We start from the raw sequence: 15616 nt of genomic DNA, 5'->3' as shown, positions 1-15616 counted from the left end.
CGTGTCCGTGGGGGTCAAAAGAGTGAGTCGGTGTCTTTAATCTCCGCAGATCGTTCTTACTGTGACAATCACAATTACGTGGTGAGTCACGATGTGACCGTGACAAGTTGTGAGCCTGTTGAGTGGCAGAGTGAGGCGCGTTTCCGACTCTGCCATACCATGTCTTCCGCTCTAGCTTCGCGATTTCGCTCTTTTCTCCCTTCATTATCGCGCTCACTAGCTACGTCAGCAGCTTCTGCTACAGTGCCGCCGCCAAGAGGTCTTCGTCTTTGCCAAATGTGATGGTTGAACGTTCACTGAAGCGGATATACTGAAGCAGGATCCATAGCGACCTCGGAGGACTTCCTCAAGGCCATTGGACGCTCATGCGACAGCAAAATAACCTTTGAGAGCTGGGATGAGATGTGGAACTCTGATGGACTTAAGCTCAAGAAGAGCGGCATGGCTGTGCAGGATCGCAGGTGCGTCTGTCAGCCACGGTTCCAACGTGTTGTTTCCGAGTCTAACTTTGTCAACGCGCGGAAGGTATCTTCTGTGGGCTTTGCAGAAGTACCGGTTGGGTGAAGACCCAGAAACGTTCGCACACGAAGTGCAGCCCAAAAAGACGATTAGAGGGTGAGTTCTGTATGGTGTCCTCGCTTCTGGGCATGCATACTCATGGTTGTATAGGCGAGGACCGTCGGTACAGAATGGAAAGCGGATACGCTCTCGGCGAAAGTGCTAGCAGCCCTCATCGATACTTTCCACTCATACATTCTTCGCGCACGATTCATTCATATCCCCCTTCATCCGTTATCCTATCGATCTTCAAAACAACATATTCGTCATGCGACAGCAATTCCTGGAATCTACGGCTACACTGGGTGACTGGGAGCAGATGATACAGTACATGGTCGGTCTTAATTTTCAGCGCCCGTCGCTGGGTCTTTTGCTCGTGGTGAGGCCAGTTTCCTGAGGGAAACGTCGTATACGACTGGATGCAAAGACAAGTTGTGGGTAGTGGAAAATGGCCGGAGGACAGTATACTCTGACCTTCCTCAATCTTTTTGATGTCGTACTTCAGGCTATCATATCGGCGGCGAAGCGTGTCGTTCTTCAGGTTAAGCTACAGAAAAGATCGTAAGCAACTGCCACAATTATGAAAGGGTGAAGGCACATACCATGGAGAAGCCTGCCGAGATAGCGTCAGCTTCAAGGTGAGCATTGTGAACCTATTATAACATTGGTCTCATAACTTGCCTGCGAAAAGATCCTTCACGAAGATGGAGATCTTGATGGGAGCTTCAAAGTCTCCTAAAGTGACGGCGTTGACGGCAAATCGTGACTGTATGCTCGGCTTGAACATTCTGTTAGAACACTGGTTGAGTTCGAGAGAGGATCGTACCAGTTCATTGACCATAGTGATAACCCCGTGAAGATAATCCTCGACGCTGAGCACGAATCTATCCTTCCACTCTCCTCGAACTTTATACGAGCCACGATAAATTGATCTTAGGTGTGTGGGACAGAGATTGATTGAAATACCTACTGCCCAGTTGGTCGCTGGTCACCGCCATTGAGAGTAGCGTGCCATTCGTGAGGTATTCGATAAGGATAGCAGAGAACACAGATTGTCGTAGAGACATGCTCCACATATCTTTCCATCTCCAGAACTGGTCAGCAGGAACTAGATCGGCAAGGGCGGCGGAAGTTTCTCGGCATGAGTGCAACACGGGACGGACGGTATCAAGCAGAGGCGGAACTGCAGAGATGGCGTAAAGGATTTGTTAAGTTCAATGGTAAGATGCTCAAGATGGTGCCGTACTATCTGACGACCGTGTCGAGTGTATTTTGTTCAGTAAGCCGACCATCGTTCTCGACTTCTTGTCAAAGTCTGTAACATGGTCCTTGATTTTCTGTGTTGGGAACGGTATAAAATGAGTCCCTGAGTACGTGTCCTTGCCCAATCCTCCATGAAACAATGAAACAATACCTCTCGCAAGTCAGCATCATGGTCGAGCAGATTGTTTATGTGTGTGAGGTCCTCTGGATCCATGAGAGCAGCGAAGAGGGGAAGCGAGTCGCGTTACGTCACAGACGCGTTCAATTTCGACGCGAGCTTCCTGTCACGCGGGCCTTTGCGCGCGTCCAGTCATAGCAGGTTTTGTTTTTCCGACCATCATCCATCCTCATCCCCTCGCCCCAGCGAATACTTAATCACTCGTTGTATTTTGTCCTCTGTGCTCCCTTTACGTCGTCTTCTACTGTTACTCTTTTATCATGGCCACTCGTGGCCCATCAGACCCCCAAGACATCGACAAATTATTGACGAAACTTCGCGATGACCCACTGGACACGAATGACGAAACGGAGCGCGCCTTGCTGCCCATATTCCAGTACCTTATGTCCATACCCGCTCATACCTCCGACGGTCTCTTTCACTGGTTTTGCGAAAAGGCGGACCCAATCGCGCTCGAGGCCGCCACCTTTCTCCTTAGGCTCTTTGCCTACGACAGTGGTGGAGTAGAGAAATGGAAGCAACGACTCCAGCTAGTCTTCAAAGGGTGCTGTGGTTGTGTACGTGGTGGTCAGCTTGCGAAGCTTACATCGGAACAAACGTACGTGCAGTGCTCATTCTATACTGACGAATGCACCACAATGATTGGACTTGCCAGATATCTGAGTGCTTTCCCGGCCGATGTATTGAAAGACTTTATGCTCAAATTCGATGACTGGGAGCTCGGTTTTATCCTCCCACGTATCTCCAACACCACCACTTCCATTGAAGCCCATCCACCAGTCATCTATCATGCCCTTTCAAACCTCCACATCCTACGAGATCCACGCATACTTGCAATTTTCGACAAACGGGACTTACCATCTTCGCTCCCCGACTGGCCGACAGACCCGCCACCTCCAGGTCTGTTCTACCTTCAATTACACCGGAACGAGGATGTGCGAAGATGGGCTTCTACACGTTTGATTCAAAGTCGCGTACGACCAATAGCGAAGGAGTTATTCGTGCGTCCGTACATCAAGATCCTGGAGATACTTTCTGGGGTTCTCGCCTCTCAAGGCGGTTCACATCCGATAGTGTTGTCAGCTTCATCAGATTCCACTTTGGGTGAAGAGGAATCAGAATATCTTTCGAGTGATCCTCTGGTCACTTGGCAGGCATTCTCTGAATTCATGCGCTTCTCGCCACCGGAATTGTTTCAACGTGGTTCAATGACAAAGCTCGATGTTCGACGTCTCATCGCTGGACACCTGCATGATACTGGTCCACGTTAGTTACTCTTCTTCTTTGCCATGCCTCCTGTTTGACACAACTCTCGCTTCACCCCTGTTGTACATGTGGTAATCATTCTCGTCGCGCAGACTTCTCCAGCGTCCTTCGATGTTTTCTGTATCTCCTGAAACGCTTGGAAACGGACTTGTGGAAGTACGAAGCTACGGATTATCCACAAGTAATTTTCGATGCCATTAAGGACAACTCATCATACGTGGAGAGAGTACGGAGCGTACCACGAACCGAGGACAAGCAGTGGTACCTGTACTGGTTTTCAGATTACATCAAAAGTATTTGGTCGTCGCCCTCATTCTCTACGACATTCGCGAAAATGGTCGACTTTCTTTGCGAAGAGCTCCAGCACGAGCGGTTTGGTGAAGCACGTCCTGTGGTAATGTCGGCAGCAAGTTCGGTATGTAGTGTATCGAGTTTTTTTGTGCAATTGTATTGACCCTCGCCACAGCTTTTCCGTTCCGTTCTACGCATGTGCGACGAAGAGACCGCTCGAGACCAGCGCGCTGCCGTCCTCAACGTCCTGGATATTCACATTGACCGACTCACAACGATCGCGTTTTCACGTCCATATAACGATCCAAAGTGGGCCAGCGCTCGCACTGTAATTCGTGAACTCATCTCGACGGCACTGAAGGCGGATGTCAAGCGTGTGGCCTCGACTATCACCGAGCTCACACGATCCTACCTCGATCCCAAGGGGTTCAGCACGCCTCCTGTTGTTCGCAGGCAGTTGTGGAAGAAGACATACGATAGTATACATGCCACAGACACCGACGGGATAGCTATGCTGATCGACATCATAGCTCCCTCTGCACATCTGGGGAAGCTGCACAAGGCGCCTTTTGCGGCTTCGCAGAAGAAAGGAGAGAAGCCTATGAAACCCTCTCCTTCAGCAGAAGCCGCATTCGATGAAGTCAATCGAGCACTCGACATTTTTCACACCGGATTTTCCGACGCGGTTTCCAGGTATGCGAACTACAATCCTGCTTCCGCCGTCCAAGAGCTTTTTCGTCGCCCCAACGTTGCCAAGGACATCATCATCCTCATGCTCTGCCCTGTGGAAGATCTTCAATCCGGCGCTCAGACTTTGGTCGGCCAAGCCTACGACACGGACGTCCGGGTCGACTGCTTTCGAGCGATGCTCAAGCGTCTTCCCGATCCTTCATTCACCGGTATCCTCGACTCTTTAACGACATTCACACAGTACACGGATGTCCTCCCTGAGGCTTGCGATCTTTCCAAGGCCCTCGTGCGGTGCATGACAGACGTCATTGAAGTCTTGTGTGCGAGCCCGGATGGCTTGCTCCTTGACGAGCGATATCTCAAGCGAGACGAAGGATCCGGACCAGCCGCCAACATACCCAAACTTTGGAGTCTCATGTCGAAGGCCCTTTCCAACATCTTCCAGAAGACGCCATCATGGTCGCAGTGGTTTGACCCGGAGGACATGATCGTATGGATGCGAGACGCCCTCATATTCGGGCGCGACATGCTCGCCCAGTGGAGGGTTTTCGAGTCCGCGGCAGTCTATCATTCAGATCCAAAATTTTCTCGAAACAACGCCCAATCGAGCAAGATCTCACGGCCGGGGAAAAGAATGATCGCTGCGTTACAGTCTGTACTCTTCGAGCTCACCAAATGGCTGCGCCTGACGGACGAGGAACTTTTGCATCAATCCTACGCCCTGCTGGAGACATTGTTCGATGTGTTCCGAAACATGGACGTTACACCGACCGAGGAGATCCTCAAGAAGCTCACGAGGATGGTCAGTGATGCCCGCGAGAGGGAACGGAATCCCAGACTCGATAGACCTCAGACCCGCCTTGATTCCGCACGCGTATCAAAGCTCGAGTCCATCCTTGCTGGTTTCGACGACGACAACGAGATCGAGTTGGTCTCCTATACTCCTGCTCCATCGACGTCCAAAGAAAAGAATGCCCATGCATCCACTTCGAAGGACCCAGCGCCCGCCGCTGCTGTAGCCAAGACCGGCTCCCGAAAGTCGAGTCCAGGAAGCAGCAGCTCTGCTACACCTTCCATCTCTTCCGCTATCCAACAAAAACTCACAAAGCCTACCGCGTCGACCTCTCGATTCTTTGGCGGACGCGACCAGAAGAAGCTCGACGATGCGGCCATCCCGTCAGCTGCCTTCCCCAAACTTCACGTTCCCGTCACGAAGGGCGTAGACAAGGTTGAGAGTAGCACGAAGAAAGAGAATGCGAAGCCAACTCGAGAAGACGCGAGTGACGACTCGAGCGATGACAGTGATGGAGGCGGAGGGTTTGCAGCGCTCAACGAGATTCGACGTACACCTAAAATCAAGAAGCCTGCTGAACGGCGCCAGGTCAAGCTCATGAATATGAGGACGAACGCGAGGAATCCTATGCAGGAACGTATAAACCAGCGGGAGGACGCACGACGGATAGCCATGCGTATGAAGCCGGACATCTCGCAGCTGCATCGCACTATCTTGTCATGGTCTTGGAATCATTCAGAGCCTGACCCACCGTCAAACAAGCAGTGTCCGTTTTTAGTGGCCATACCCGAGCGCTTTACCGATCACGCTCATTATCGCCGAATATTTGAGCCGTTGCTCGTCCTCGAATGTTGGGCACAGTTACTTCAATCGAAGGAAGAGCAGCAAGAGGCGTTTGAATGTAAAATATCCTCCCGGCAACACATCGACGACTGGTTGGATATCGATATCTCCATCACTGAAGGCGTGGACAGCAACTGGTTCCTCATTGACACCGACATCGTCCGTCTGTACCTTCCTAACTCCGACAAAATTATCTTGGGAAAAGTCCAGAACTTCAAAGCGAACCATTTTGGCGAACGATCCCTTCAAGTGACCGTACGATGCTACTTGGGAGGCGGGACAGTCGACCCCGGTCTGAACCCTGGCTCTACATGGCGCATTTCGAAGGCTTTCAGGTAAATTTAGCTTAGTACTTATTCGCGATTGACCTGATCCGGATTTCCTCGACAGTTTGAGTACGCTCCATCGAGAGTATGCCGCTCTGGTAGCGATGGAGTTCTATGATCTCGCTGATGTCATCCTGAGACCACGACTCGCCATGAAGCCTTTCATCGACAGCGATGAACTGCAAGCGACTCAGACTAAATTCAACGTCAACGAACCGCAAGCGGTGGCCATTGCCAGCGTCATGCGCACTGAGGGCATTTCGTTGATCCAAGGGTGAGTATGAAGTACTCGTTTAAGCCTTTTTCTTATTAACCATGCACAGGCCTCCTGGTACAGGAAAGACGTCCACTATTTGTGCTCTCGTTCAAGCGTTCCTGTCGAAACGAAAGACCGCGACGAACATTCAAGTTGGCAGATCGTCAGGGCCAGCCGACAAGGTGCCACCCAAGAAAGTCCTTCTTTGCGCTCCCAGTAACGCTGCTATCGACGAAGTGGTTCATCGCTTAAAGGAAGGAGAGTCCGGCGCTGGTCGTAAAGGTCGTGTTCCAAATGTCGTTCGGGTTGGTGCCCCAAAAGCCATCAACATCAGCGTACAGGACGTATCCCTGGACAACCTCGTGGATCAGATGTTGGAGGCCAACGAAGCTTCCAAGCAGAAGTCTTCTAAGGAGTCGGGTGGCGAACTCACCCTCCTGCGGACCGAGCTGGAGTCGGTGAAGCAGTCCAAAAGGGAGAAGCAGGAGGAACTCGCCTCTCTCCATGATAATACTGCGAGGAGTCTTGCGTTGGATGACGAGATCAAGAAACTCAACTCGCGCCGCATAAACCTGAGCCAGCAGATCGACCGCCTACGAGACCAGCAGAAATCTGACCGACGAACTCTGGATGCCAACCGTCGTAAATACCGCCTGAAGGTTCTTTTGGATGCGGACGTGATTTGTAGTACGCTGTCGGGGACAGGCCATGAACTGTTGGAGCAGCTTGACTTTGACATGATCATAATTGACGAAGCCGCTCAAGCGATTGAGCTGAGTTCGTTAATCCCGTTGAAGTATCGCAGCTCACGCATCGTAATGGTTGGAGGCAAGTGAACCCTATGTATGGCGTAGGGTCGTGATGCTGACCAGTTTATGTGCACAGATCCTCAACAGCTGCCCCCGACTGTCATTTCCATGGAAGCAAGCAAGTACATGTACAACCAGTCCTTGTTCGTTCGTCTCCAAAAACATCGCCCCGATGCCGTGCACCTACTCAGGTACATCTCCTTACACACCTTTACTTTCCTTCAGCGACTGAGTGACATATTTTTCCAGCATTCAATACCGTATGCATCCTGACATCAGCCAGTTGCCTAGCGCCCTCTTTTATAATGGGAGACTCCAGGACGGTCCCGGCATGGTAGAGAAGACCAAAAGACCCTGGCATACGAGTCCAAAGTTCGGAACCTATCGCTTCTTTAACGTCACTAACGGACAAGAGTCGCAAGGCTCCTCTCACTCGTACATGAACACCGCAGAAGTCAGGATCGCCGTGTCTTTGTTCCATCGTCTTCGCCAAGAGTTTTCGTCCGTAGACTTCGACTTTCGGGTCGGCGTGGTCTCCATGTATCGCGAGCAAATCTTCTCCCTTCGACGTGCTTTCGAGCAACGATTCGGTCGGGAGATCATCGGAAAAGTAGACTTCAATACCGTCGATGGGTTCCAAGGACAGGAAAAAGACATTATCATTCTTTCCTGTGTGCGTGCAGGTCCTGGCGTGCAGACGGTAGGATTCTTGGCAGGTGCGTCATCCTGATCGTCAATCCACGGTTGAAACCTGAACTGCTTCCAGATGTACGTCGTATGAACGTCGCCTTGACTCGTTCTCGAGCTTCGCTTTTCATTCTGGGCCATGCTCCGACTTTGGAACGCAGTGATCAGAACTGGAAGGCGATCGTGACGGATGCAAGATCTCGGTCCCGACTTTTCGACGTATGTTCCCTTAGGCTTCTTGACGTTCAAGCTGATTCATTTCGAATTTAGGTCGACGAGCAATACTTCACCTCGTCAAGGTCGGAACCTCGTCCATCGGTTGCGAAGCCAGTCAAACCAGCCCCTATTCCACGCTCCTCTGCTGCTGCAATTCCTTCCGATCTTACGACGCCCAAGGCTCACAAAGCGTCTTCGAAACACACATCTTCTACCACCGCCATAACATCTCCCCAGAGTACTGCTCCAGACATACTGCCTACGCTTGTCGCTGCCACCTCGGCTGCTAGCGCTCTAGTCGCGGCCTCCGCTGGTACATCGAAGACCAACGGGACGTCCAGCGCAGCAGGAAGTGAAAAGGGAACAAGACTAAACGAAGATGAGGGGAAAGAAACCACTTCTGAATCTTCTAACCCTCCGCCGAAGCCTCGTCCTGCACCTGCGAAACGTCAGAAGCCGGGAGCAAGCTTGTTCATCCCGAAGAAGGTACGAAATGCAAAACGTTCTGAATTTGCCCTTCCTAACCCATGTCGTGACTCTTCTCCCCTTAGAGACCCGCACAAGACGACATGGGCGGACCTTCTAAGAAACGGTAACGATTACGCTTCTGATAACAAAGTGATGCACAAAGTCTTTCCTTCTATCTCTTTCCGTTCGCTGTCGCATACACATTATTTGTTTCGTCGCATCGCAATAAGTTATTCTCCCACTTCTGATTACAACAACACGGATCAGCTCTCGATAGAGCGTGTAACCTGATACTATTCTCCCTTGATGACCGACTAGAATAGAGTATACACTATGTATCATGATACTATTTGCTTGATGGCCGGGAGTTCCCACGCGTCGGGACCAAACTTGGGGATAACCATCATCTCCCCCGCACTGTTTTTGACGGGCTTCGAGAATGTACACAACGCTGGTTTGCCTAAGGATGACAACCAAGCGGGATTGATAACAGTACATCCTGTATGACCCATTCCGTCAGCTCGAGGTTCAAGCATACGACTATCATACTGACCTTTTAGCCATATCTTGCTAGTCCTTACAACTTCATGGAAGGCGATGAATTCCGGGGGTGAAGCCTTAGCAAGCACGGAGGACGGGTGAATATACACGTCCTCCGTTATGCCGATGGCTAGGTAAGGTATACCCCGTGTCGTCGAATGTTGATCTCCAGTGGCGGTCTCTTTCTTTACCAGGTCCTTGCGTACAGCGATTTGGTCAATGAAACCAGCCGTCAGGAGTTGCCGCAGAATCTTGAGCTGGGATGAAAGACAAAAGGCTGAGACCAAAATTCACTATCAGCAAAAAACGTTGCTTACCTGTAGAGAGCTTGGCGGAGCAAGATTAGGGACAAATGCGGCGCCTATACCGCTGAAGTTAGTCTGCACGATGCTGCTGATTTGGGCGCGAAGCTTGTGGATCTCTTCCATTGCCTTAGGATTACTACATGTCAGTGGGAGCCATATTGCATCTGAGCGTGATCAACGTACCTTTGGGCGCACGAATTGCTCTCTACAGAAGCTTTGACCACCACCCGCATACTCGTACGCGCCGACGACCGACAAAATTTTGAACATATCGCTCATTCCGTTCCCTAGAGCGGCATGGACCTAATATTTCACGTGAGCCACAGCCCGCCATCATCGGTAAATCAGACGTACTTGTTGAGAGCGGAAGAATGCACGTCGCTGTAGTTTGCGCGCTTCTTTCGCTCGGACTTGTTCGCTAGTGATATGAGCCAACTCTTCATCGGAATCGCTCGCCTCGGAGTCGTCGCCGTCTAGGACTTCTTCTCGAAGGAAAGGGTCGCCGACGGATAGAGCGGAGACAATAGCGATGACATAGGGTAGGCATCCGTGTTGTCGCCCACTGACCAACATTTTCGAAAAGCGAGGAGAAAGGGGGAACAAAGACATAGTCCGTCCAAGCTCGGTGATCTTGCCGCCCATAGTTCCGGGAAGAAGTCCAATGTTAGTGGTTGTCGATCCGGAAGCGGTCTCCAGGGCACCCAGACGAGTTAAAACCGTCTCCGCTTGTTTCAGGGCAAGACGATCTGGAGGAGTCGGGAACGGGAAATTGACCACAGCATCGATATGCATACTCTTCATCTGAAGAACGACACCTTCTATGGGCATACGGAGGATCTCAGGCTGTGAGAACTGGTCGAAGTAATTCTCGAACACGGCGGAGGAATAGAGGCGATAACAATGACCAGGGCCCGTACGACCTGCGCGACCTGAACGCTGAGCTGCTGATGCTTTAGACACCCAACCAACTTGGAAAGCTTGAATGCCGTTAGCGACGTTGTATCTGCGCTGAACTTCAGGTAAGTGTCATGGTCAATCCGTGCTGAATGTTTGTGCAGGGAGTTACCTCTTTAGCGCGACCACAGTCAACGACGTACCGGATTCCGGGGATCGTAAGTGAGGTCTCTGCAACATTCGTGGCTACAACCACGAGCCGTGAACCGCTGGGCGGAGGCTCGAACACTTTTAGCTGCTTCTCGTTGGGTAATAACGAGTACAGTGGCACAATATGCATGGGATCTGTGTTTCTATATGTTGAGATAATAGCTTTCAGTTCCCAGTGCTCTCTGACACACCTTCGCATTCCTCGGTGTCAATTCCAAGTGATTGCTCTTCAGCTTCTTCGTCATCTGTGTCCAAGGCTTCCAGGTCGTCTTCTGCGACCAACCCTGTGTCTACATCGGCGGCCAGGTCTTGCTGCTCCTCACTCCCCAGCTCCATGTCTTCTGCCTCAACATCAGCTGTAGCGTGGCTGTCAGCAACTGCATACCGGGTTAGTAGATTTCATGTTTACCTTGCGCAGCCTTGACTGTCATTGGTTTGTCGCCTTCTTCCCGGAAAAAGTTCTGTGCGTTCGACCTCGCCGCCACAGCTTTCCTCCTCTGCTTCTTCTCAGCCAACGCCTTCGCGCCATACCGAGCTTCGAGCTTCCTACACACGCCGGTGATCTCATTCTGACCTGTAAGAAAGATCAAGATACCACCAGGTGGTAATCGCGCATGAATCTTGGCCGTCTTGCGAATTGCTTCTGAGACGTAGTCCGGGGCAGTGCGGCGGTTGAAGTGGACGGTGACAGGGTGTTGGCGGGCCGCGACATCAATGACCGGGGGAGGTGACGGAAATAAAGTTTTGTTCTCGGCAAAGTCGGAGACACGGAGCGTAGCGGACATGATGACCAGTCGTAGGGGCTGAACATGGCCACACCGTTAGGTTCAATGCATTTTCGAGATTCACACACAAGTAGTGTTACATACCTTGATGCCCTGTTCACCCTTTTTCCACATATCTTCTCTCAACTTGATAACACGACTGAGAACGCCGATAAGGATATCGGTATTCATGCTTCGCTCGTGTGCTTCGTCGATGATGAGAACAGAATACTTCGTGAGCAGAAAGTCGGTAGCTAATTCTCGCAAGAGAACACCGTCGGTCATAAACTTTATCGAAGTCGACGGAGAAACGGTGGCGTCGTAGCGGATCTGGTAGGAGACTTTGGATGAGGTCAATGACAGTTCGTGGGCCACACGGGTAGCCATAGATATCGCGGCCACACGCCGGGGTTGAGTGATACCGATCATTCCAGGGTTGTCTGAATACGTGGACCAGAACCTATCAGTAAGGGTTAACATTGAAAGGAGAGAAACCCAGAACAGACCGCTATCCGGTGACCCAAATCCAGCTTCATACAAGAATTGAGGAACTTGTGTGGTTTTACCGCTTCCCGTCTCTCCACAGATCACAACAATGGGGTTCAAAATGATGGCCTCCATGATAGGCTGTTCCTCCGCCACGATGGGCAACAACAGCCTGGCTTCTTCGACATCCACTGGTCGTTTCACCTCTACCACTTTCCGCTTCTGATGCGATTCGTCGGCTTTGTTCTTGCCAGTGGCTTGTAGGTGCTGGGCGAGAGAGGTGGACGGGAGCTGAAGAGTTTCTCCTAGCGGTCCATGCATTCCTTGCAGATCCGAAGGGTTGAGTTTGCGTTTTTTCTTCGGAGGAATGGTTGATGACTCGACAGGCAGAGTATCTAGAGAGGTGGAGGTTTCAGAGGTGGAAACAGGAGCGACATAGCTCTTCGCAGCGCTGAGTTGAGACATAGCCCAATCCTTGAATGCCAATCGAGGTTTTGGTGGTGGCGACGGTTCTCCCTCGCCGTCCTCTTCTTCTGAGTTTTCTGAGCCTGATTCTTCGCCATTTTCGTCGGATTCGTTGTCGTCTGATGTGGCGTCACCGTCACCGTCACCGTCCTCGTCTTCAGCGAAATCAAGAGCAGAATCTGAGCTGTCGAACGACGAGTCGGATTGTTCGTCTGGTTGTATATTCTGGGATGCGAGAGGACCTCGCTTCCATTTCTGGAAAATTGTCTGGGGAGCAACGCACGCTCTTAAACCAAGTAAAGGTGATTGCATATACGATGAACACACCTTCTGACCCTTTCCCTTTTTCTTGAGTATGCGAGGAGCCACGACTGACCCATCGGCATTCCTCTGCAGCGCACTGCCCACTGTGCCGCCTGATTTATCTGCCTGTTCTGCTGCTGAAGCAGTAACGGCAGAGTCAATAATCACCACGGGTCTATCCTTCGACGAACCTTCCTTCATATCTGGAACGTCGTCAACAACCATGTATGATGTCGAGGCTTCATTGAAGGCGATGTCTTCTTCGCTGTCGTCGTCATCATCGTCCGCCACCCCGGTGAACCCACCATTACGCTTTCTGTGCTTTCCTGTAGGTTGAGTGTGGCCCATCGCTCGTCGAACATCTTTGTCCTCCGATTTATCGAGACGGTCTTGGTGGGTCTGTGGCTTTCCGGTTCCAAGAGCAGACGACGAATGTAACTGAAGTGTGGATGAGAGCTCTGCTTGAGATTTACTGCCAATACGATGAGTGTGCAACTCGACGGGAACCAGAAGAAGAGCACGCATACGCGAGTTTGTCGAACAGCTCCAGCCGTTCTTCCTTCTTCAGCTTTTTATCCTATAGAATGGTTATAGTTGCAGTAGAGAAGGCCACATGTGCCACGAAAGACGTACGATATACTTGTCGAGACGTTTCCGCTTCTTACTCGAAGCTTTGCTCTGCGATTGTTCCAGCAACTGTGAAATTCCACAAAGCCTTATATTACAGCCCTACTCAGGAACGGAGAAACATAATGGACGTACTTCGCGCTTCATCCTCTCTCTTCGGTCCCTCTCTTTATCTTCCTCAGCCTTATGTTCCAGGATGTCCGCATTGGTATCAGCTTGACCTTCGACAGGAGGTGGATCTTCCGAATGCGTCTTCTTCGCCTTCCCCTTCTTGTGAGAGCCACCCGCTACAGAGGAGCGTGCTTTGGCGTTATATCGTTGCGGTCGATTCATTGTAAGAAAAGCGGTAGATTGAGCACTTGGGCGGTGGATGAAGTGTGGCACAGTGTTCGTGGTGTAAAAATAGAACTCTCAAAAACTTGGGTACGGAGGAGATAAGATAAGATCTCTCTGGTTGGCAATGACGTCGCCACCTCACCGGTTCTGTCGGTCTGCCTCTGACTCCCATGATGTTAAACATTGGACTCCTCTCTTATGGGCTTTAGCTAACTGTGTGTCCTAGTATGTGTGTCTAGGAGCTGCAGGCTCTTTGAATTCAAGTGACTTAATGCTTGGATCGCTCCTGATACCTTAGCTTGAAGTGTCTCTGATCTGCCACAAATCCGCCTGGCAGGCTCGACGCCAAACATTTTCCTCTCCGCCGACGGGCTCAGCTGTGTCTCAACCACCAGTCCCTAATGCAATGCATGGATATCGGTCAAGTAATAGCTGGCTACAACCCTCCACTCATCTAGTCTTCGCTCCATCATCTTCACTTTCAAGCAACACTCGCATTCACTCTTCTGTTCTACTAGTACAAGTGCAAGATGATCGCTATCTTCATCCTCTCTGTGCTATCGCTCTTCGGCCCTGTGCTCTACTTCTCTGGCCCTATGTCTGCTCTGGTATCATCAATACCGGCTCCAGTCATCGCGGCCATTGTGTTCCCTATCGTCCTATTCATTGTCGATCAGCTCAAGCTCGAAGTCGACCCAACTGCCGAAGCGCTCTCCGTCGCCCAGTGTGCCATCCGGACACTATTGCACAAGGCTGACGTCAACTCTAGCCATCTACTTGCCGCGGAAGATGCTCTCAAGGACGCACAGCAAATCATCGACAAACTCAAATCTCAGAACGCCATCTATGAGTCCAGCAACCATAACCTTCTCCGACGTTGCTTGGAGCAGGACAGCACCATCGCCGCCGTCATCGACGAACGCAATTCCGCTCTCGCTATCTGGACTCAAGATAACACACACCTTCAAGAACGAACCATCGAACTTGAATCACTCTACCTCTCTGCGTACAACGCCAAGTCCGCCCTCGAATCCAAGAATGCCGCGCTGCTTGCTCAACTGGGCGAGGTGCAGTCTGGCGTTTCGGTCCTCGCTCAAGAGAACGCCCATCTCACCGAGGACAACCACAACATGAAGGAGTTGTTGGACAACCTTGTTCAGCAGAAGTTTGTTTCGGAGAGGCGCTACCAGGTTCTCCAGGGTGAGGTCAAGGACCTCAGGTTGGAGAATTCTGTTTTGGTGAAGGAGAAGAGGGAGGATAGCGAACGTCATCGTCACAGCATCCAGCACCTCGAACTCACCATCGCCGACAGAACTACCGAAATCAATCGCCTCTCCACTCGCATCGAAGAATCCGGCAAGGTCAACGAGGACCTCCGCCACAACATTAAGAACCTCGAACTCACCGTCGCCGACAAGGAAGCTACCATCAAGGCTTTCGCCGCTTCTGCTATCACAGACGACCAAGTCGAGCTTCAACTGAAGAATACTTTTGCCATGCTCGACGACTTGCTCGCATCCGCCGCCTCCATAGACTCAGAGGACTGCCATTCTGCCTTCTCCGACTCTGACTCCGACTCCGACTCCAACGAGTCTCTTCCCGCTCCCAGTCTCTCCACTGCATCTGCCTATTCAAATGACGTCGACAGCGACGACGACGACGACGACGACTTCGTCTGCACTCCTTTCCCTCCCCGACGAACCTCTTTTGCGTCCAGCCTTCGCTTTGGGCCACAACGATGCAAACGCGATCTTCGCTGGACAGCTCTTGTCGGTGAAGCCATCCGCACAGACGAAGCCATTAACGGCTACACGCCGATAGAGGGGGAGGAGCTGTGAAAGATATTTGCCTGCTACGTTTCATGCCTGCGGTTCCTATGTGCATCATCTATGCCACATATTGTTTCGTATCTTTTTCTTTTTTTGGGCTTATATGTATTTTGGGGTTTTGGTTGTCTCGAATCACATTATCCACGGCTTGATGAATATATGACCATGTCAATGAATTCATGTCTGTCTTGTCTGCCGGTCTTTGTCCAGCTC

The 15616-nt window shown here is 51.2% G+C and overlaps 4 protein-coding genes across 4 annotated transcripts; 2 read left to right on the top strand and 2 right to left on the bottom strand.

The window, feature by feature from the left end:
* Nucleotides 1–145: 145 nt before the first annotated feature.
* Nucleotides 146–2035, bottom strand: STEHIDRAFT_97964 (translin; the record flags this gene model as incomplete). The annotated part of the gene is made up of 11 exons (XM_007304675.1): nt 146–259; nt 320–461; nt 526–615; nt 670–973; nt 1033–1105; nt 1161–1171; nt 1240–1324; nt 1385–1464; nt 1529–1741; nt 1805–1895; nt 1973–2035. 8 exons carry the CDS (start codon nt 2033–2035, stop codon nt 900–902), a joined length of 690 nt encoding a protein of 229 aa, XP_007304737.1. The 3' UTR covers nt 146–259; nt 320–461; nt 526–615; nt 670–899.
* Nucleotides 2036–2259: 224 nt separating this feature from the next.
* Nucleotides 2260–8935, top strand: STEHIDRAFT_58796 (uncharacterized protein; the record flags this gene model as incomplete). The annotated part of the gene is made up of 11 exons (XM_007304577.1): nt 2260–2606; nt 2664–3265; nt 3358–3680; nt 3732–6217; nt 6273–6482; nt 6532–7279; nt 7337–7464; nt 7523–7989; nt 8040–8179; nt 8231–8414; nt 8475–8935. 11 exons carry the CDS (start codon nt 2260–2262, stop codon nt 8933–8935), a joined length of 6096 nt encoding a protein of 2031 aa, XP_007304639.1.
* A 47-nt stretch (nt 8936–8982) lies between these two features.
* STEHIDRAFT_97959 (P-loop containing nucleoside triphosphate hydrolase protein) lies at nt 8983–13571 on the bottom strand (the record flags this gene model as incomplete). The annotated part of the gene is made up of 14 exons (XM_007304674.1): nt 8983–9143; nt 9198–9441; nt 9502–9615; nt 9673–9792; nt 9844–10497; nt 10556–10728; nt 10785–10949; nt 11003–11396; nt 11463–11797; nt 11864–12575; nt 12636–13083; nt 13139–13188; nt 13245–13307; nt 13374–13571. The coding sequence occupies 14 exons, from the start codon at nt 13569–13571 to the stop codon at nt 8983–8985; spliced, it is 3831 nt and encodes a 1276-aa protein (XP_007304736.1).
* Nucleotides 13572–14104: 533 nt separating this feature from the next.
* On the top strand, nt 14105–15412 carry STEHIDRAFT_111413 (uncharacterized protein; the record flags this gene model as incomplete). The annotated part of the gene is made up of 2 exons (XM_007304673.1): nt 14105–15182; nt 15339–15412. The coding sequence occupies 2 exons, from the start codon at nt 14105–14107 to the stop codon at nt 15410–15412; spliced, it is 1152 nt and encodes a 383-aa protein (XP_007304735.1).
* Nucleotides 15413–15616: the final 204 nt, after the last annotated feature.

This window comes from Stereum hirsutum (assembly GCF_000264905.1).
Source record: "Stereum hirsutum FP-91666 SS1 unplaced genomic scaffold STEHIscaffold_8, whole genome shotgun sequence".
Lineage (NCBI taxonomy): Eukaryota > Fungi > Basidiomycota > Agaricomycetes > Russulales > Stereaceae > Stereum > Stereum hirsutum.
This window is presented reverse-complemented; position numbering and strand designations above follow the sequence as displayed.